General features: G+C 40.0%; 1 protein-coding gene across 2 annotated transcripts in view; it reads right to left on the bottom strand.

The window, feature by feature from the left end:
* Positions 1-22,189, bottom strand: part of CDC123 (cell division cycle 123) — a 108,578-nt gene that overhangs the window by 13,657 nt on the left and 72,732 nt on the right. For both annotated transcript variants that reach the window (XM_077472987.1, XM_077472986.1), the window contains exons 8-11: positions 18,765-18,840; positions 9,108-9,230; positions 3,135-3,163; positions 387-503 (exon numbers count right to left, since the gene is read on the bottom strand). In XM_077472987.1, the coding sequence (XP_077329113.1) occupies positions 387-503; positions 3,135-3,163; positions 9,108-9,230; positions 18,765-18,840 (345 nt within the window). The remainder of the gene's footprint in view (positions 1-386; positions 504-3,134; positions 3,164-9,107; positions 9,231-18,764; positions 18,841-22,189) is intronic.

Below are 22,189 nucleotides of genomic sequence, written 5' to 3'. Positions count from 1 at the left end.
CTGCTTGTCTACTGAGTATGTCCATGTTGAATTGGCATGTGGTGGAAGAGCCTTTTACACTACCGTCACTACTTTGAATATTATTAAGCTTCCATTTGGAGTTGCAACCTATGGGTTGTGCACCCTGGCCACAGAAGTGATTTATTCCTAATCTATTCTGTCCGACATCTGTTTCCTGGACAGAAAGTTGGAGATAATCTCCCTCAAAAGGATGCAAACAGCATTAAAAACAGACAGAGGTTGTACCTAAAACTAAGGAAAGTATTGGCTGGAGTTTTTTTTTTTTTTTTTTACAGAAGGCTTAAATACAGCATATTTAGCAAGAAAAATAGCCATTTCGGTCACAATATATTCTTTGGTGTCCAAAAAACAGCCTATTTGCTTACTTGATCAACATTTTCTTCATCTCCTGGATTTGCTCCTGTAGTTAGTTCCTCCCAACTAAACAGCAAGGAGTCTGTTACTTCTCCAAATGGGTTAAAGTCAATTATCCAGACCTTCCCCTGAAAACATGGATCCCTTTAGATTATGAAAATAGTTTGTTAAACAGTGCATACACAGAATACAGCAACACAAGTGCTGCAGTAGAATAAGAAAGACTTTATAGTGAGCAAACGCAGAACAAGGTACTTGAAAAAGTAAGTCTAGCATTGCAGTGAATCAGACAAAATAAGACAATAGTTGATTCATCAACAGTCCTTTTCTATGTTAAAGAAAAATATAATAGGCACTTTTAAGCAAGGGTCATATCATGTCTAATGTCAGTCTCCTAATGTGATTTTTATCATGCTATCCAATAAATTGTATTATATAACCTTTAACTCTGTCAAGGTTGAGATTACTGAAATTGCACAAATGGTAAGAGTGTAGTAAAATAAGGGGGAAAAAAAAATACATCAAACATGTAAATGTAAAAGTAGGCTGAGGGAAAAAAAGTTTGCAGTTAGGAGTCATGTTAGGATGATTAAGGTTAAATAAGCAATTTTTATTACTGTGCGTGAGAACACAAATGTAAAATTTATTCTTGCTGAAAATTGTCACTGCAACTAAGAAAAAACAAAACAAAAAAAAAACACCCAGTTTTTAGAAGCCTCGATCATTGTGTGCTAACATTCAGTAAATGGCAAGCCATTGTAGGCACAGAAAAGTAACCAAATGGGGGGTATTATTCAACCAAAAAACAGTGCTCTAAACCTAAATGGCAAATACTGTACAGTTTACACATGTCCCACAAAGCTATCAAATAAAAAACTGTGTCCATGTTCTCAATAACTAATAAAAAATCTATAATTCTTTGACTTTTTTGTTTGGGAATATACTGCAGATTGCTTTATTATTTCACAAGAACATGGGCACAAAGTTTATTTGATAACATTACGGTACATGTGTAAACTACAGTTTTTATCATTTAGGATTAGAGCACTGTTTTTTGGTTTAACTTATTCTACTTATTCAGGGGATATGTCTCTGCCACTTGTTAACTTGTGTGCAGCCTTACATTTAATGTCTATATAAGTGGGGTAGTCACAAGGGATTCAGCAGAGCAATGGCTCACCCAGATTTCAGAAAGCAAATGAACGGCGAATCTAACTATAGCACTGAAATGACAGGAAGAGAAATATTGCAAAATATGGACACCATACTTTTTCTATAAAGACAAAATACCTTTGGCTTCTCAAGGGCAATAGGTTGGTTCATTTGGTTCTGGCAAACACAATGGTCTGGGAATGTGGGCTGGGGATGGGGAAGGGCCCTATAACTTTCATTTCCTTACCCCCTTCCCCATCTTTCCCTTCATCCCCCCCTTCCCTTACCTTATTACTTTGACTTGGGGTTCAATATTTACTAGCCCCCATACAAGAAGTAAAGAAAAAAGGGAGGATCAGTATGACCTTATGGGTAGGCGGGATACACTATATGGCCACTTAACTTGTGTTTGCATTCTTTAGGTCCATGGACCTTTGACTTATTTATGCATATAGGAAGTGTCACACCTACGGTATTCTAAGTTGTAATATGTATGTTGAATCCCAAATTGTCATGCCGATTCTTCAAAATAAAGTTTTAAAGGTTGCGGTCAGGAAACGTCTGAGGTAAATGGGTGGTTATCAAATGATGGAAGATGGATTGGGGTCAAGTAATCTTTTGAGGTTTCTGTGGAGCTCTTTGACAGTCCTTAGTCCTAAAGATGAGGCGGATAGCAGTGAGACTGTGTTATCCATGGTTGCATAGTCAGCCACCCACGAGAAAAATTTTGAGATGTCCATATCAGCTCTGGGTTGTTAATAGCCCCTATTTACCAGCATGCTTTGCATTGTGTGTTTGTGACCTTCTACTCTCCCCTTTAAAAAAGGAAACATACATACATACATACATACATGTTTACTTCACCTACTGAGCATACACCCCCCCCCCCCCCCCATCTCAAGCTCTGTTGGAAAACCAGTGAGAAGTCCTATAGCAATAGTGCTGCCAAATGACTGATTACTGTCCATTTACTTAAAATTCAGCATTGGAACAACCATATACTTATCATTAACAGCTGATAAGAGGAACGCTCAAAATCATTCACAAGAATATTACTATTTGTAGTATTTTTTGTAGTAGAATTTATTCAATTATTTTATATAATAAATGTGTGGACATTGAGAAACAATCTGAAACGTCTTTACGTGGTTGAGGAGCTGAAGAGTTTAGGGGCCCCTCATTTAGGCTATTTCTTATTAAATGTGTGACCAGCATTAAAGTGCTGTAATGGGTTGATAAATGAGGCCCTATCAACCTTACTCATTAAAGAGAGTCTAATGTGCCAATTGTTAAGGCCATTTTTAATGGGTTTCTGCTAGTATCAGAATGGCTTTACTCCACTTACAAGTAAATGGTAACAAATAAACTTTTTTTTTTTAAAGTGTGCATTACCTCAAAATTGTGATATTAACATATATATCCCTTGCCGTATCTTCTGCCAATATCGTTGCCGTACAAAGTATTATTATCAGTGCTATGTCACGTTTTAAATATACAAGCACAAAAACACTAACAATAATAATTAAAGATTCTCAGTACAACCAAACATTTATCCAACTTTTGAGTTTTCTCATACATCAAGCTCAAGGACAAAATATTTCACTTACCTCACTGTCTCTGTATATGTCAAAAACAACTATAAAGACAAAAAAAAAAAAAAAAGAAGTTGTTAAAATGTACAATTTCAGTGATACACATAGAAGTTATTTTAGAAAATGTTGAATTTGCTGGAAGCATACTTAAAGTAGAACTAAAAGGCAAAAAAATATTATTTTCTTTTGTTTTGGATGAAGTGGACATTGATTAGAATACCAGTAATGTTTTTATTGCTGTCTATGCCCCCATAAACAAGACTCACCCTCTCGATTTGTCCTGTTTACTGTTACCGCTGAAAGTGAAAATAAAAATAAAAAATCCAAAAATGTTGGATTGTCCCCCCTCCCCCGAAAAGTAATAGGAGGTGAAATCATCGACTGAGGAACACTAGTACTATTGGTGACCTTGGGGGTCCCAAGGGATTCCCTTAAATTGCAAGTATTTCCTCTCACTTCCTGTTTTGGTTATGGGACAGGAAGTGAAGGTAAAGCTCTACAATGGGACAAAGATGGCAAAAAAAGGGGGGGGGGGTTATACCTTCCTTTGCCATATCCAAAATGAAAAACAAAGTTGTGCCTGTAGTTCTACTTTAAATCTCTAGAATTTGAAGAATAAATGGTTTAGATCAGGTAAGAAAAAGGTCAAATGTAGAATTGGATAATCTAGAATCAATAATCTAAAATATAAAACAGTTTTTAAAGCCCATAAACTCTTGTGCACACTTATCTATTTCCTACAAATTAGAAATCCATTTGGATACAGTAAAAATCAGACATAAAACTATTTTTGCATCGATTATATTATTGCCTTTTTGGCTTCAGTAGTCACTCTTGATCTGTATTGGTTAATCCAGAGAGATGGATTACAAAGCCAACATCATAGATTACGGAACTGCTTTAACCGCTTGCCGACTGGCTCACACCGATATACATCGGCAGAAGGGCACATACAGGCATATTAACATACCTGTACGTTGCCTTTTAAGGATTTTACTTGCTGTCCACAGGGATACCCGCGATCATCGCACAGAGAGGAAGAATGGAGAAATGCTGATGTAAAACAAGCATTTCCCCATTCTGCCTAGTGACACTGACACCGATCACCACTCCCTGTAATCAGGAGCGGTGATCAGTGTTGTGTCGCACATAGCCACTCCCCCCCATCACAGTTAGAATCACTGCCTAGGACACACTTAAGCCCTAGAGTGCTCCCTATTGGTTAACCCATTCACTGCCAGACACATTTACACAGTAAACAAATGCATTTTTAATCACACTGATTGCTGTATAAATGTGAATGGTTACAAAATAGCATCAAAACTGTCCGATCTGTCCGCCAGAATGGCGCATTCACAATAAAAAAAAAAAAAAAAAAACACACACACAACACTGATCGCCGCCATTGCTAGTAAAAAAAAAAAAAAAAAAAAAAATCTTAATGCCATAAATCTATCCCCAATTTTGTAAACACTATAACTTTTGCGCAAACCAATCAAGCGCTTATTGTGATTTTTTTAACCAAAAATACATATAAGAATACGTATCAGCCTAGACTGAGGAAAAAAAAAAAATGTTTTTTTATATATATTTTTGGGGATATTTATTATAACAAAAAAAGTAAAAAATAACGCTTTTTTCCCCAAAATTTTCACATTTTTTTTGTTTATAGCACAAAAATCAAAAGAAAGCACTATTTGTGGGAAAAAAAGGACGTCAATTTTGTTTGGGAGCCACAACGCACGACCGCGCAATTGTCAGTTAAAGTGATGCAGTGCCGAATCGCAAAACGTGCTCTGTTCTTTTCCCAACCAAATGGTCCGGGGCTGAAGTGGTTAATATTCTAAACCAAGTCTTGAACAATGATGTATTAATAAACATGCTTCTTGCACATGTGGTACTTGTAGCTTTTGCCATACAATGGGGGCGTTTCTCAAAACTGGAGCATAAAGAATCTAGAACAGCTGCGCATGGTAACCAATCATCTTCCATCTCAAAGTTCTTCAGTCAAGCTTTGAAAATGAAAGATAAAAGCAGACTACTGGTTGCTATGCACGATCTGCTCCAGATTCTGGCTGTTCCAGTTTAATAAAGTCCTCTCGATGTGTTGCATTTTATCTATTATATTACTTTAAGCCCTTGTACACACGGTCAGACATTCCGACAACAAAATCCGATGGATTTTTTCCGACGGATTTTGTCCGAAACTGGTGTTGCATACACACGGTCGGACAAAGTTGTCGAAAAATCCGATAGTTTGCAACGCGATGACGTTATTTAGTTACAACGGGACTATGTTCAGGCTAGTAGCCAATAGCTTTGGTCTAGGAACTTGATCTGAGCATGCGTTGCACTTTGTTCGATCGGAATTCAGTACAAACGATCGGACAAAGTCCAATCGGATCATGTTGTTGGAAAATTTTATATCCAGCTCTCAAACTTTGTTGGTCGGACATTCCGACGGAAAAAGTCTGATGAAGCCCACACACGGTCGGATTATCCGACAATGCGGTCCGATCGGACAATTTCCGTCGGAATGTCCGACCGTGTGTACAAGGGCTAACACTTGTATGGAGTAATGTTGGATCTTTGTTATTTTTATTTTGCCCTTGCAATTTTCATTTCCTTCTTTTATACTCTGTAAACCTCAGACATCAAAAATGAACAAGGCACGGCCTATTATAGTGTGTGCTAATCTGAATCCAAAGCACAGAGTCTGGTTCCTTTCTGATCTCTGCTCTCTCTGCCATCTGTACAACACAACTCCTAATAGATTAAGCCGATACCCCTGATGCTATCAGATGAGGTCAGATCCCTGACCCCCCTCGCTTTTTGCTGCTAAGAGATGCATTGTAAGATGTGCGTTTTGTAAGACTGTAAATAAGAGAAGGCTGCAGATAAAAAGGTACAACCTATGTAGGAGGATTGGATTCATCTCTGTGTATCACCTGAGGCTAGTCACTTCACTAGGTATTTACAAACAGTTTAATGTTTCAAAACAATAGACTATAATTTCTAGACTTAAATGATTTTTTCTGCAAGATATGGGGTGAAGTGTGGTGTGTTGATACGATTTCTGTACTTTGTAGTGTAAGCCCCCTTTCACGCCGAGGCGATTTTTAGGCGCAACAGCGGAGAGCTTTCACACTGGAGCGGTGCGCTGGCAGGATGGCGAAAAAAGTCCTGCTTGCCACATCTTTGGAGCGGTGTATTCACCGCTCCTACCCATTGAAATCAATGGGGCAGCGCGGGTATACTGCGGCAAAGCGCCACTGCAGCTGCACTTTGTGGGCAGTTTTAACCCTTTTTCGGCTGCTAGCGTGGGTTAAAACTGCCCCGCTAAACATAGCACGGCTTTACCACCGACGCCCGCACCGCCCCAGTGTGAAAGGGGCCCAAGATCCAACACGTTACACTTATGTTGACTAAGTACCGCTACCTTACCATTATGTTACACAGACAACACTAAAAGGAAGCTTTATGCCCTATACACACGGTCGGAAATTCCGATGGAAAAGGTCCGATCGGATTAGATTGTCGGAAAATCCGATCGTGTGTGGGCTCTACCGGACTTTTCCGTCAATATCCGATTGTTTGTAGAGAATTCCGATCGGACAAAGTGCTCAGATCAAATTACGAGACCAAAGCTAGTGGCTACTAGCCTGAACGTAGTCCCGTCGTAGCGAACAAACATAATCACGTTCCGAACTATTGGATTTTCAGTATAAGTAATGAAAGCATGAGGGCAATGTGGACAACAATTAGAAAAATAATCTAGATACAACCATTCTTCAACATCCTGCAACAAAAAAAGCAGAACATTCTGAAAGGCAGCCCATAGACAAATTATTATTTTTATTTTTTTAACCAGTGGGTTCAATGAAAAAAAAAAAAAAACATACTTGATTTCTCCATACACACACACTGCCCAATGCAAAAAGTATCTGAGACATTAGGCAGCACATGGCATCATGGCTCCCAAGTGCAGCAGGATCTGGAGGTTGGCAAGGAAATTTGGAGCTACGTAGTTCACCTTTTTTTTTTTTGTGTGAAAAGGTTAAAATTATTCTTGAACATATTTTGAAGTGATAGTGGAGTGCTGGACTAGCACTTAAACTTTTTTCAGTTGTGGCACCCTTTAACCACTTGCTTACTGGGCACTTAAACACCCTTACTGCCCAGACCAATTTTCAGCTTTCGGTGCTCTCACACTTTGAATGACAATTACTCAGTCATGCAACACTGTACCCAAATGAATTTTTTGACCTTTTTTCCCACAAATAGAGCTTTCTTTTGGTGGTATTTGATCACCTCTGGGGTTTTTATTTTTTGCGCTATAAATGAAAAAAGACCGAAAATTTCGAAAAAAAAAAAAATGCATATTTCTTTGTTTCTGTGACAGAATTATGCAAATTATTAATTTTTCTTCATAAATTTTGGCCACAATTTATACTGCTACATATCTTTGGTAAAAAATAACCCAAATTAGTGGATATTATTTGGTCTTTGTGAAAGTTAGAGAGTCTACAAGCTGTGGTGCGATTCGCACAAAATTGATCACATCTGATGTACTGGTGGCCTATCTCGCTTCTTGTGACCCGAACAAGTCAGGAAAGTACAAATACCCCCCAAATGACCCCTTTTTGGAAAGTAGACATTCCAAGGTATTTAGTAAGAGGCATGGTGAGCTTTTTGATGTTATTTTTTCCCACAATTCTTTGCAAAATTAAGATTTTTCATTTTTTTTTCTCCACAAAATTGTCATTGTAATAGGTTATTTCTCTCACATGGCATGTGTATACCACAAATGACAACCCCCAAAAAATTCTGCTACTCCTCCTGCGTATTACAATACCACATGTGTGGGACTTTTTCACAGCCTGGCCACATAGAGAGGCCCAACATGCAGGTAGCGCCATCATGTGTTCTAGGAACATAAATTACACATCTAACTTGTTGACTATTTATTACACTTTTAAAGCACCAGGACAATGACACGTGACACTGATGACAGATGGCACTGATACGTGGCAATGATGACACTTATACGTGGCACTGATGACAGATGGCACTAATATGTGGCACTGATGACACGTGGCACTGATGACAGATGGCACTAATACGTGGGACCGATGACGCGTGACACTGATGACAGATGGCACTGATAAGTGGCATTGATGACACGTGACACTGACAACAGAGGGCACGTGACACTGATACGTGGCACTGATGACAGATGGCACTAGGTGGCACTGATGACAGATGGCACTTATACGTGGCACTGGGGGCAGGTGGCACTGGGGGCAGGATGTCACTGCTGGGGGAGGATGGATGGCACTGCAGCCGTTCATCTCTCCCCTCTCACACGCCGTCTGTGTGAGGAGGGAGAGCGGCGCTGAGAGATGATCTCATATGTTTACATATGAGATCATCTCCCATTGGACACGCCGATCGCGCTGTAAACGGCCGCTGTGATTGGCCGTTTACAGCGATCTGTGTTTGCCTGTCCCCGGGGGACACGGCGAACACAGAACTTCCGCGATGCGCGCCCGCGTGCATTGCGGAAGTAAACATTAGGACGTCCAGGGACGGCCTCCCGGACGAACGCGCCTGCTCTACGGCCGTCATTCGGCTATAGGGCGGGCGCGAGGTGGTTAAAAGTATGCAAAATCTTAAAGCATCTCAGTCTAAAGTGTAAAAAACATGTCAACTTAGTTTTTTTTTTACAACATTTACCATTTCTTTTGTAAACTGCCAGTGTTTGATATATAGTGACTGAAAACCTAAAGAAATAGGTGTGCAACCTTGCTTTAAACAGTTCTTTGATCAGTATTGTTGGATTATTACATATTATTTGTCTCCAAAACTGTCAAGCTCCAGCAATTATTTTCCACAGAGCTAACATTTGCACTACACCAAACGAACAAAAAGAGTTTGGATGAACACCACATGATCAGAAATGCTAAAAATGTTACATTAAATACTTACAGTCCTCATCAAAGAAGTTGTACTGGACGTCTTTTTGAAAAAATTTCTGTATTGATCTTTGGATGTCTTCTTTTTGCTTACAGATGTGATCATAATATTGTGTATAATCTCTTTGTGATATACCTGCAAAGTTTAAATTATTCCATTATAAATTCATTTTAAAATGCAGTGTTTGCTAGCGTGTTCACTAGAAAACGAGGCCACAGTTGGGCCTGTGAATGAGGCCAACAGCCATAGTGAACAGTTTTGTCAATGCATACCTTACATAGGGGTCGATTTAGTAAAACTGGAGAGTGAAAAATCGAGTGCAACTCTGCATAGAAAACAATCAGCTTCCAGTTTTTATTGCCAAAGCTTTTTTGATCAAGCTGAAATAAGAAGCCGATTGGCTACCATGCACAGCTGCACAATATTCTGGGTGCACCAGCTTTAGTAAATCTCCCCCTGGTGTTAAACCTTGAGTTGACCAGCGTAAGCAGACATCTCTCCAGGAACAAGAGAGGGCAGCAATAGATCTACTCAGACCACCAAGGTATGGATGCTGCATACATATGGAGAGAGAAGCAATCCTTATTCTCCCAATAAAACATAAATGAGAAGGGATGCACTGAAATTTCGGCAGCCGAAACATATCGTCCAAAAATGGCCCTTTCGGCAAAAAGCCGAAATAATTCCTGCCGATACTGGCGCAGAAAATTGGGCTGGGCCTGGGTGGGGCTCCACCCCCCGCCCCTGGTGCCGCCTATCAGGGGGGCTTCCTAGATCATAGAAAAGAGGTGAGCCGCCGCTGGACGGGTGATCTGTCTATCAAAGTGCCCGGACAAGGGGGAGGGGCTGTATGCGACAGCTTGCAGTGGGGAACACACAGCTATTAAAATTAAAGCGGTGATGTTCCTGGCACTATAATGAAACAGGCTGCGGCGGCTCTCCTCTCCCTTCACTGGCTGCAATGGGGACACTGGCTGCACTACTGGGGACACAGGCTGGCTGCATCTGACGGGCACTGGTGAGGCTGCATTGATCTCTTGTACCATGCCCCCAGTCTCTGACCATCTCCTGTACCATGTCCCCAGTCTCTGACCATCTCCTGTACCATCTCTGCAGTCTCTGACCATCTCCTGTACCATCTCTGCAGTCTCTGACCATCTCCTGTACCATCTCTGCAGTCTCTGACCATCTCCTGTACCATCTCTGCAGTCTCTGACCATCTCCTGTACCATCTCTGCAGTCTCTGACCATCTCCTGTACCATCTCTGCAGTCTCTGACCATCTCCTGTACCATCTCTGCAGTCTCTGACCATCTCCTGTACCATGTCCCCAGTTGCTGACCATCTCCTGTATAAAAATATTTTTAAAAACAGTCACTTTCGGTAAATGTGTGGTTTCGGTATCGGTTTTAAGGATCAAGGAAGATTTATTTTCGGTATCGGTTTCGGCACCAAATAACCCATTCGGTGCATCCCTAGAAATGAGCACCAAAAGGTTCATTGCTTCTGAAAATAGCTTGGTGACCGACGTCAATTATTCCCAGGGCAAAAAGGGAACAAACCTGCCACCGCACATATAGGTTCTATTTGTCACTGTTCCAGGCAGCATTTTTTATACAATTTTTCCTGGAGAGAGGTCTGCACATCCATGGCCAGCCTTAGATTTTACCAGAATAAGAAATGGCACATTCAAATAAAACAGCTTCAGGAGAAGAAATCGCTCCTTTTCCAGCACTAAAAATGCACAGGATACACTGAAAGGACTTGTCAGGAAGTATTTATAATGCATAACAATCATCTGTTTTCTACACTACACCAATTTTATAAACAAAATGACTTTAATGAATATAAAAAGAAGTGTTATATAGTTTTAAAGTCTTGCAAATCCTATTCCTTTAAAAAGCATACATCAGCATTTCCAGATTTATAACGGTAGTCAAAGTAATCAACTCAATAATGTCCCCCTGTACAGCAAAAACTAGGCGGGGAGTTTGAAGTCTGAGAGGAGAAACGCACACAATAAGGAACACCCAATCTGATTGCAAGATGCACACACAGATGCCTGGGCTCAGCACGACTGTACACATCAGAACAAGAGAAATGGAAGGATTGAGCCAGCAACACTGTAGTTGCTACGACTAAGGCTCTCGCTGAAATGTGACAGTTTTTGTGTTTTATTGTCATTCCTTTGTAACCAGTCACCAATAAAATTATTATATGGACTACAGTGTTGCCAGCTCAATCTATTTGTCTGGGTGAGAAGGTTGGTGGGGGTTCACGAACTTACCCTTTAACTATGTTGCTTTCATCTTTTAACTGGAATTTGCAATTTATACAAGTAGGAATACTAAAAGGAGTTGGCCATTTTTACAGTATGCATCTTCAACTAATATTTATTCTGGATCTACACAGCCCTTGTGCCTAGTTTTCCTCCATAGACTGTCTCTGGTGGGGACAGCAGGAATGGTCCACCGCTGGAGATGGGGAGGTGCGGTTATCCTGAGACAAAATGAGCAGTTAACCCATGCTGTGCAGCCCTACTACATGGAAGAACGTTTTTTTTTTTCATTGAGTTATGCTTTAATCAATATTTAGAATAAGTGGTCCAGTGCTCCACACTACTATGAATATACTTATAGCATAACATGCATGATCAGGGTGCTCCAATTCAATAACTAGGTGACCGTTGAGTTAGTTACTCTATGTAGCCATGCCCTCATCAATTACAGCTGAAGCAATGCAATTCAGGTTATTCAATAAAAACAGGGAAAAGGCTAAATCCTGAAAAAGACCTATAAAAAAAATGAATCCAGCGAGTAGAGTTAAGATTAAAATAGAACAGCTTCAGTCAAGACAGTTAATATGCACTCATTATAGTTCTATAGTCACAGACGTCACATAAGGGTCGCATCAGTCTGCGTGATTAATGTTAATGTGTATATTAAACGCAAGAAATTACTAGGATATTAAAAAGTTCCCAGCTAAATTAGTTACATAATGGGATACTATTACTTACTGTAAACCATAAATTGTAAAAGTTTCCACAAGAAAAGTTCACATCTGAGTCATCAAGCAGCTAGCACTGTGAGGATGTACTTAAGAGTTGACATGACAATGCTGGAGTAAGGTACATATACCACTTGTCACTTAACATCAGTCTGGTTATAAAGTTATTCATAGCACTGTCATCATATTTTTGCATTGATGCCACTGAATTTTTGAAATACTTGTCAGACTGTCACTGAGAAATGAGTTCACACCAGCATGCTGAATAATGCAGCTGTGTCAACATAACCTTGCTTTCAAAATGTGCAGCATCAGTGAGGATAGCATAAAGCAGACAAAACAGAAAAAGATGCATGATTGTTTTGCTGCGTAAATGCTATAAAAAGCGTAGGAACTTTCTCTGTTCAATGATTTTTGTTTTCACAATTTAGCACACTACAGTCCTGAACAAGATACAGGTCAAAAGGGTAGCAGATGTAGACAAAATAATAAAAAGACAATTTACAACCAACCAGAATATGGCTTTGGGCCCGAGCTTAACGATTGGTGTGCAATTAACAGATGAAAGCAAAAGGGGATGGTGGTTGCAGGAAAGAAAAACACATTTGATTCCCCTATTGACACAATCAGCATTGATAAGGGAATCCTCCCCACAGCGTTATTGTGTTCTTCCAGCGAGCAGCATTCTTGGCCAGGAACTGTGGTTGCAGGAAAGAAAAAAAAAAAAACCCGCTAGATTTCCCCATGAACACAATCAGTGTTGATAAGGCCATCGCGTCCCAAAGCGTTGTTTTCTGTCAGCGAGGAGCGTTTATGGACAGCAGAACACAAGTATTACTACTAGCAGCTACAGCTGCAGGCAATAATCTCAGTCAAAAAGTCTGACAGGCTGGTATCACTGAAGTCTATCAATGGTTCGTTATCAGTACAATCAGTCTGCCCATACATGAATCGAATCTTGGCTGGCCCCTGCTGAACTAGCCGAGATTCATTCAATGTATGGTCAGCATAAGAAAAAAGCCTAGGAACTTTTTAATGTTGGGCATACACTGATTGAAACTTAGTCGGACATGTTGAAAGAAAAATTCTGATGCTCAACAGCTAAAGCCAGTGATCAGTGTATTCTACACAGTTTCCCAGCAAGGGGATTCCTGCACCTACCTCACTGGCAAAAAACAAAAGCAAAAAACAAACAAAAAAAAAAAAAACACAACTGTGTATGGCCAGCCTTAAAGCTGGTTATACACAAGTAGAATTGAATTTTGTTTTAACCTCTTCAATACTGGACACTTTAACCTCCTTCCTGCCCAGGACAACTTTCATAGCTGTCACATTTTGAATGACAATTGCGAGGCCATACAACAATGTGCCCAAATTCAAATTTTTATTTTCTTTTGAGACAGATAGAGCTTTCTTTTAGTGGTATTTAGTAACCGCTGGGTTTATTTTTTGGTAAACGGAAAAAGATAAAATGTTGGGAAGAAAGTTTTTTTCTTAGTTTTGGTTATATCATTTTGCAAATAGGCATTTTTTCTTTACTGGTGTGCCCTGATGAGGCTGCACTGATAAACTGCACCGATAACCAGGGCACCAATGATCAGTGCTCCGATTATCATTGTATACAATGTACTCACTGTGCTCTGTCAGATTGGCTCTCTTTTCCTCACACGTTGTCTCTATGTGAGGAAAGGAGAACCAATAACCGGCAGGTCTATTTACACGTGACCAGTGGTGACTGGACACAGCTGGTCACAAGGTAAAGGGCCACTGTTTTTGGCCCTTTACCCCGATCTGATGTGGATGTCCTAGAACTGGAGAGCCGTGCTATAGTCTTTTGGCTATAGTGCGGGCAGAAAATGGTTAGGAATGTTAATTTGCTTTTCCAATTATTAGTGGGGTCAAATCGTTACCTGAAGGGATGAAAAACGAAGTAAACAGGATGAAATTCTTTTGTTTTCTTGAATTAATGAATTTCTAATAGTTTGTGTTTTTTGTTCAATAAAGTCCTTTCAATCCAAAATCGAATGTTAAAAACACAATAAATTTTGAAGTACTTTTGAACAACATTCATCAAGCCAAGAAATATGCTATGAATTTTGACACAAATGTTCGTACGATTATTCGTACAAACATTTTCATGAAAAGCCAAGTTAGACCTAACGTTAACTTGTTTTCCCGGGAGTCTTTTAGGACAGCAACTGAGATCATGGCTCCCCGAACCAGACCACTTCTTCCACCAAACTTCAAAAGGAGGCTTCTCTCCACATCGTAGTAAAGTACCTTTAGCTTAGGCTTAGGCTGGAACACACAAGCACAACACGCTAAAACGTTTTTTTTTGTCAATGCCTGCAGGAGCACGGATACATCCTATTTTGGAAAGATCATTATTGGGACTGGCCTGGACCAAGCCAGGGCTTTAACTAAAAAAAAAAAAAAAAAAAACTAAAGGCTCTGAGGAAATAGATATTTCTTGACAAACTTCTTAGGACACTACCTGTACCTTAAGGGTAATAATTGCTAGACCCTTAACTTGTAGGAACTGCAAAATTGATGTGGAATCTCAGGGGTCTGCCTTCCAAAATGGCACCAGGAATTGTAGATTTTCCAATTTTTGGCGTAAATAGCCCTAGTAACCTTCTTTCTACTTGAAATTAAGGGGTTTATCAAGGGTTTCAGAAAAACCTTTATTCCTTAAAAGCTGCTCCTCAGATACCAGACAGCAATTTTGGCTAAATTCAGGAAGTTTAATGGATCCCTGAAGTAGCAAGTACAGCCCGAGAGGAAGGTGCTAGAATGGCTTGATTAATAGATGAAGAACTGTTGAAAACCAAGCTCTCTTTGGCCAAAACAGGGCGATTAGAATCACCAAGGCTTTTTCCTTCCGAATTTTGTTTAAAACTAGCAGGATTATCTGAAATGGTGTGAAGGCATACTCTAGAGGAAACTCCCAAGAATGCACCAGGGCATCTGTCCTGAAGGATCCGTCTTGGTGAAGAAAGAAGTATTGAGGGGGGTTCATATTTTCTCTGGAAGCAAACAGATCCACCTGGGGTTTTCCCCATTTCTCTGTGAAAAGAGCAAACACTTCTGGCATCAGGGTCCACTCTGCTTCCTGAATAGATTGTCTCGACAGGAACTACGCCAAGTTGTTCAGCTTGCCTTTAAGGTGGACTGCAGACAAGGACAGCAAATGACCCTTTGCCCACTTCAGAATTTCTGTGGCCAGCAACTGAAGATTTCTGCTTCTTGTACCACCATGTTTGCTCAAGTAGGCCACAGTTGTGGCATTGTCCAAAAAAATCTGGATATAGTAACCCTGGCGATCTTGCGAGAAAGTATCCAGCGCTTGCATGACTGCCTTCAGTTGCCATCAATTGGAAGACCTTCCTGCCTCCCTCCAGGACCAGACTCCCTGAGCCAGATTCTTCTCCCAATGGGCACCTCAACCCCAAGCACTGGCATCTGTCATAACTACTCTTTCTACTGGAAAAAATCACAGAAGGCCAATTGAAAGGATAGTCTGATTTATCCACCAAAGAGTTCTTTTCACTCTGATCAGAATGTTCACTACTTTGTCCATGGATTCTGGACTGTGATCCAATGCTTTTAGGAGAAATCTTTGAAGAGGCCTAAATTAATTCTTGCCCATTAAATGTTTGGTATGGTCACGGTCAGGGTCCCGAAAGCCGACATGATTCTTCTGATCGATAGAACTTGATTGGTTTGTAACAAAAACTATATTTTTGACTATCTTCTCCTCTGGTAAGAAGATTCAGTGTTCCACGGAACTGATTTGGTAACCCAAAAATTGTACAACTTGAGTGGGCTCCAAGCTTGACTTCTGGAGGTTAACGATCCACCCCAACATCTCCATATGGCTGTGAGCCCTGACTAGATCTTCCTGTAAGCTTTACTCTAAGGGGCAAAAAAATAAAAAATAAATAAAAAAAGGAGGTGGTCGTCTAGATAAGGGATCACTGCAATCCCCTGAAGACGAAGTGGTTCAAGAGCTTCCATCATCATCTTTGTGAAAATCTGCGGAGTAGATGAAAGATCGAAAGGAAGCACTCTGAATTGCAAATTATTATTATTATTCAGGATTTATATAGCGCCAGCAATTTATGCAGCGCTTTACAATATAAAAGGGAGACAATACAGTTACAATACAATAAAGGTACAAGAGGGTGGGGCAGGTGGTACAGAAGGTTATAACTGTCGGGAATGAGCTGATGGAAGTGGTAGGAGATTAGTTTGAGACGTGATGGGCTTCCCTGAATAGATGAGTTTTCAGGGATCGCCTGAAGGTAGCAAGAGTAGGGGATAGCCAGACCAGTGGAGGTAGCGAGTTCCAGAGGATTGGAGAGGCTCTGGAGAAATCCTGGAGACGAGTGTGGGAGGAGGAGACCAGAGCGCTTGAGAGTAGGTCTTGAGAAGAACAGAGGGGACGGTTTGGGTGATATTTGGAGACAAGATTGGTGATGTAGCTCGGGGCAGAGTTGTGAATGGCTTTGTATGTTGTGGTTAGTATTTTGAATTTAATTTGCTGGGTGATTGGGAGCCAGTGTAGGGATTGGAGGAGAGGGTTGGCAGACACTGAGCGGTTGGTAAGGTGGATTAGTCTGGCAGCAGCAATCATAATAGACTGAAGAGGAGAGGCAGGCCAATGAGAAGGGAGTTGCAATAGTCAAGGCGAGATATAACAAGGAAGTGAATGAGGAGCTTGGTAGTTTCATTTGTTAAAAAGGGGCGAATTTTAGAGATGTTACGGAGGTGAAATCTACAAACTTTTGACAACGATTGGACTTGGGGCTGAAATTAAAAGTCAGAGTCTAGAGTTACACCTAGTACCCTGGCGTGAGGGGAGGGCCTGATGGTTGCATTGTTGATTTTGATGTAAAAGTCATGGAGGGGGGCATGTGCAGGGGGGATTATTAATAGCTCAGCAAATAAAGAATCCGTTTCACCACTAGTTTCATAAACCTTTGAGACTGAGCGGTCATGGGTATAGAAAGTTAATAGATTACTGACTGTAAAGATTGAGTCCATGCTAAATTTTCTGTAAAAGTACAGATCTATTCAGTATTTTTAAGTTGAGAATTAGACAAAAATTTCCGTCTTCCTTTCTTCACTAGAAAGACATGAGAGTAGAAACCCTGTTGATATTCTTCTGGCGCTACTCGAACCACCACTCTCTGTTGCATCAGATCTTCTAGAAGGGTCTTCCTGGCCAGAGACTTGGCTGCGTCTTTCAGAAAATTTCTGGGGGAAGACTCGAGAATTCTATCCTGCATTCCTGGGAAAGCATCATCAAGATATACAGATTTCTGTTACTGTATGTTGGGGGGAACCCCTGAAGACTTCCTCCCACAGGAAGTGACAAGTCATTGTGTTTTGTTTGCCTGTGCAGGAGGATGGAAAAGGAGTCCACCCCTGCTCTCCGATTTCTGCGAGGAACAGTTCCTTCTCTTGGACTGGGGCCTGTTGTCTTGCTCTTGTGCCCTTTGAGTTTAAAAAAACGCTTAGAAGGCTAAGGATTTTCTTCTTAACCGGAATTTTTTTTCCCCTGTCAGCTGTCCTATCCAGTATAGAATCTAACTCTGGCCCAAACAAAAGATCCCCAGTAAAGTGAATTCCACAAAGCTTACTTTTGGATGCAGAGTCCCCTATCCAGGTTTTCAACCCCAGTGCTCACCTGGCCCAAATTAGATAGAGATGCTGACCTTGCTGTCAATCTAATAGACTCAGCTGATGCATCTGCAATTTAGGCTACAGCTGATGAAAGAGTAGAGAAGGAATCTAAGATTTCTGGGCACACAAGTAGTTTATAATGCCCAGTGTGCATGAGGCCTTATAGTCAATAGTTTCTATTTAGAAATATCAATTTTCAAGCTTGCACTTCTGCATTTTTATTATTATAAACATAATGATAGACATTCCCCAAACCCAAAAAAATAACTGACACATTTTAAAGAAATAGGTAGATTTTACACACATGTTCAAAATTATACACAGTTGGAAATCATCATATGAACACTGGCTAAAGAGCTACCAAAAACACCATTGAAACAAATAGAAGGAAATATAGAACATGGTAATATTGCATGCATGCATACATAGGCTTTAAAATGAAATGTAAGCATCCAGTTCTATTTACTGAAATAAAGTCATAAAAAAGTTTTTTTTCTCACAATATAATTTATGCATCTGTGGTTTGTTACACACTAAATCAAATATGGGGAGTGCAAATATTCTTTATATGAAAATTAAGAAGGCATGAAATGCAGTGGTACACACTAAGTGGAAGATTAATTCTATGCATTTTAGGGAAACTTGAACAGAACCAAATCTTACATATTAATGAAAGGGAAATATATAATATTTCTACAACATCCACTTCCAGATAATTAAATGTTTAAATCCCATCATCATGTAGTGCTCATTTTTAAGGCCCCTTTCACACTACTGCGACTTCAAAGTCATGCAATTTTCCAACAATTACAGGGACTGCCTGTGTAAACTTGAGGTCTATGGACCTCAACTCGCATCAAAGTAGGACCAAAGCAGTACAGGGCCAAGTCACAGGACAACTCACACAAGTGTGAAACGGGCCTAAAGGTTACTCATCATTTGTATAGTTTATAGTCATGGTTTTGGAAAAGCTTACCTATTAGTTTGTTTTCCTTAACAAAGCATCTAAACTCTCCACCTGGAATCAATTCACACCATTTCCTTAGAACAAGCTAGAGGGAAATAAAAACAAAAAATCCAAACCACTGTCATTATTTGAATCCATTATGAAGTACATCTATGTGGAATTGACAGCGTTACTCACAGAAGATTAACTTCTACAAATTGTTAATCAGAATCATTGAGCAAATAACTCACAATTAACAGATTAGTGCAAAGGGCAATGATGCACACTTGCACATGTCAACCAATTACAATTCAGTAAAGTATTGATGTCACAACAGTAAAAGCTGATGTCTGCTTGGTTACAATATAATATTCCCTTAGTCTGTGAAGTTCTCTGTAAAAAAAAGTGTCAAAGATGTGGTTGTGCTGAAAAGCATCGCCCTCATGTTTGGTAAAGAAACAAAAAGATGTTTTACAGGAAATTAGCTTTTAAAAAAAATTACAATTAACCAAGGCTAAAAAAACTGCACATTTTCTCATTCTCTCTCTGCATTTACAGTGGATATAAAAAGTCTACACATCCCTGTTAATGTCCGGTTTCTGTGATGTAAATAAATGAGACAAAGAAATAATTTCAGCTTTAACTTTTTAACTTTTTCCACCTTTAATGTGACCTATAAACAGTGCAACTCAATTGAAAAACAAACTGAAATGTGTACCAGTGCATTTTTTTTTATGAGCTTAACTTCGTTCCAATACAGTCCAGTGCAGGAAAAATGCATCATCATGTTCTACTTTTTTTTTTCTGGAACTGGAACACACCTAAACTGCAAGCACTGGTGTGAACTATGCAACTGAAAACCATATAACCTACTTTCCATGCATTTTTGATACAGAAAAACAAAACAAAAAAAACGCACTGGACTGCATGTGGTGTGAACTGGCCCTAAGAAAAAAAAAATAAAAAAAAAAAAAAAAAACACAATACATGCACAATTTCTAAGTGCTGTAATGAACGTTACTATGCTTTTAGGAATGAATGGTAAAGAAAAATAAATGAAATTCATATTTTCCAGAAATTCTATGGTTAATAATTATCTCCCTATTTGTATAATACATGATAAAAAACAAACATTAAGGAACATTTTAAACATGACCTAAATTAAATTAATGCTTTCACACAGGTGCAAGCATTGATTCCAATACCTGCTCCAACACCCCCCTGCCTAAAACGCTTACCTGAGTCCTCTCTTGATCCAGTGCTGTCCCATTTGTAGCACAGCTGCACACACGTCCTCTTCTCACAGGAGACCGAGAGCAGCGGAAGACATTGGCTCCTGCTGTTGTCAGTCAAATCATGTAAAAAAGAGAGCAGAAGGCATGGCCAAGCTGCGCTGTGTGTCTATAGACGCAATCAGCCCGGCTTAGGAGCATGGGTGCCTCTTCAGCACACCGCTTGCTGAGGTGCCACCCGCAGGGAAGGAGGAGTGGACAGCGCCGACATGGGACTTTAGAAGAGGTGGGAAGAGGCCTCTCTGTGCATTACTATTTCACACAGCAGGCAAGTAAAACATTTTTTTTATTTTAACTAAAAAATTAGCAAAGAAATTTGTATACTCCTGGATCCATCATTGAAGCATGCAATGTTTAACAGGTTCCTGACCAGCCACCGCAGCTATACTGCGGCAGGATGGCTCCCCTGGGCTAGCCGTCTTAACTGTACTTAGGCTTTTAAGACCATGGAGGCACGCGTGCCCACAGTGTGTCCCCGGTGGCCACAATGACCGCCTGGGCACCCACGATCGCTCGCGACAGAGTGAGAACAGGGATCTGTGTGTGTAAACACACAAATCCCATTTCTGTCAGGGGAGAGAAGACAAACTGTGTGTTCCTACCAAGCAGGAACAACGATCTTTCTCCTCCCCTAGTCAGTCCCATCCCCCCAACAGTTAGAACACACCTAGAGAACGCAGTTAACCCCTTCCCTGCCAGTGACATTTATACAGCATTTTTATAGCACTGATCGCTGTTTGAATGTCACTGGTCCCAAAAAATTTGTCAAAATGTGTTCGATTTGCCCGCCATAATATCGTAGTCCCGAAATAAAATAAAAAATATAGGTCGCTGATTGCCGCCATTACTAGTAAAGAAAATAAATAAATTATAAAAATGCCATAAATCCATCCCCTATTTTGAAGACGCTATAACTTTGGTTTGCGCAAATCAATATACCCTTATTTTCATTTTTTTTAACCAAAAATATGTAGAAGAACACATATTGGCCTAAACTGAAGAAAACTTTTTTTTTTATTTTTTATTTGGGATATGTACTATAGCAAAAAGTAAAATATATTTTTTTTCAAAATTGTCGCTCTTTTGTTTATAGTTCAAAAAATTAAAACTGCAGAGGTGATCAAATACCACCAAAAGAAAGCTTATTTGTGGGAAAAAATGAAGAACGTAAATTTTGTTTGGGTACAGTGTCGCACAACTGCACAATTGTCAGATAAAGCGACGCAGTGCTGTATTGCAAAAATGGCCTGGTCAGGAAGGGGGTAAATTATTCCAGGGCTGAAGTGGTTAAAACGGAAACACACATTTTAGTGCTTTATCCATATACATTTATAAATGGCATTGCCAAAAAGGAATTTTAAACATTACTTCAGTGATCAATTTTTGCAAATAAAATTGCTTTCTGGGAAGTTGCAGTGATTTAATCCAGCTTTTCACATTAGAATTATGCATACATATTTACTTCCTGTAGACAAGCAATCACTGATAGTGTATTTTAAGGCCAATTCCATTTCTAGCTCTTATTAAAGTCTCACAAACTGTGACTCTCTGAAGTTGTATGACAAGTACAGCGTGAGCTTAAGTGACAATTATGGTGAGTGGATATACTGTGGTTGTGAGGTTTTGGGAATAGATAAGTATGAGCAACATTTTTTTACCTTTTAAAGGCACATTGCTGTTTAGAAGTCTCTAGCATCCAGGCAGCTGTGGTCATTTCAGAATTAGACATATATTATTTAAAGTGGAAGTCCAGGCTACACCTAGGCTTAAAACTGCCCCCAACCCCTTCTAACATCTATACTAACTACTCTGTAGAATAAAGATGCCTATACTTATGCTCCGTACACACGTTCTGATAATCGGACCACAAAAGTCGCTTTCGGACAGATTGTTCGATAATCTGATCGTTAGTACCCAGCTTTCGACAGCCGATCACGACAGTCCGTCCAACCAAATCCGAAGGGACAAAAAGGAAAACTTTGGTCGGATGACAGCCCATCGTACGACAAATGTGTAGCCAGTACAGTATGCGTCCGATAAAAGTAATTCGACAAACACCACGCATGATCGGAAACATGAAAATAAACCAGAAGGACACACAGGTCACACGTATTTGACATCATTTAAAATACGTAGCACGGAAGATTTTTCCAGAATCGTACG

The sequence above is a fragment of the Lithobates pipiens genome, unplaced genomic scaffold, assembly GCF_037356315.1.
Source record: "Lithobates pipiens isolate NorthernLeopardFrog02 unplaced genomic scaffold, aLitPip1_a1.2 Scaffold_8, whole genome shotgun sequence".
NCBI lineage: Eukaryota > Metazoa > Chordata > Amphibia > Anura > Ranidae > Lithobates > Lithobates pipiens.
Note: the sequence above shows the minus strand (reverse complement) of the source record. Positions and strands in the feature narration are given on the sequence as shown.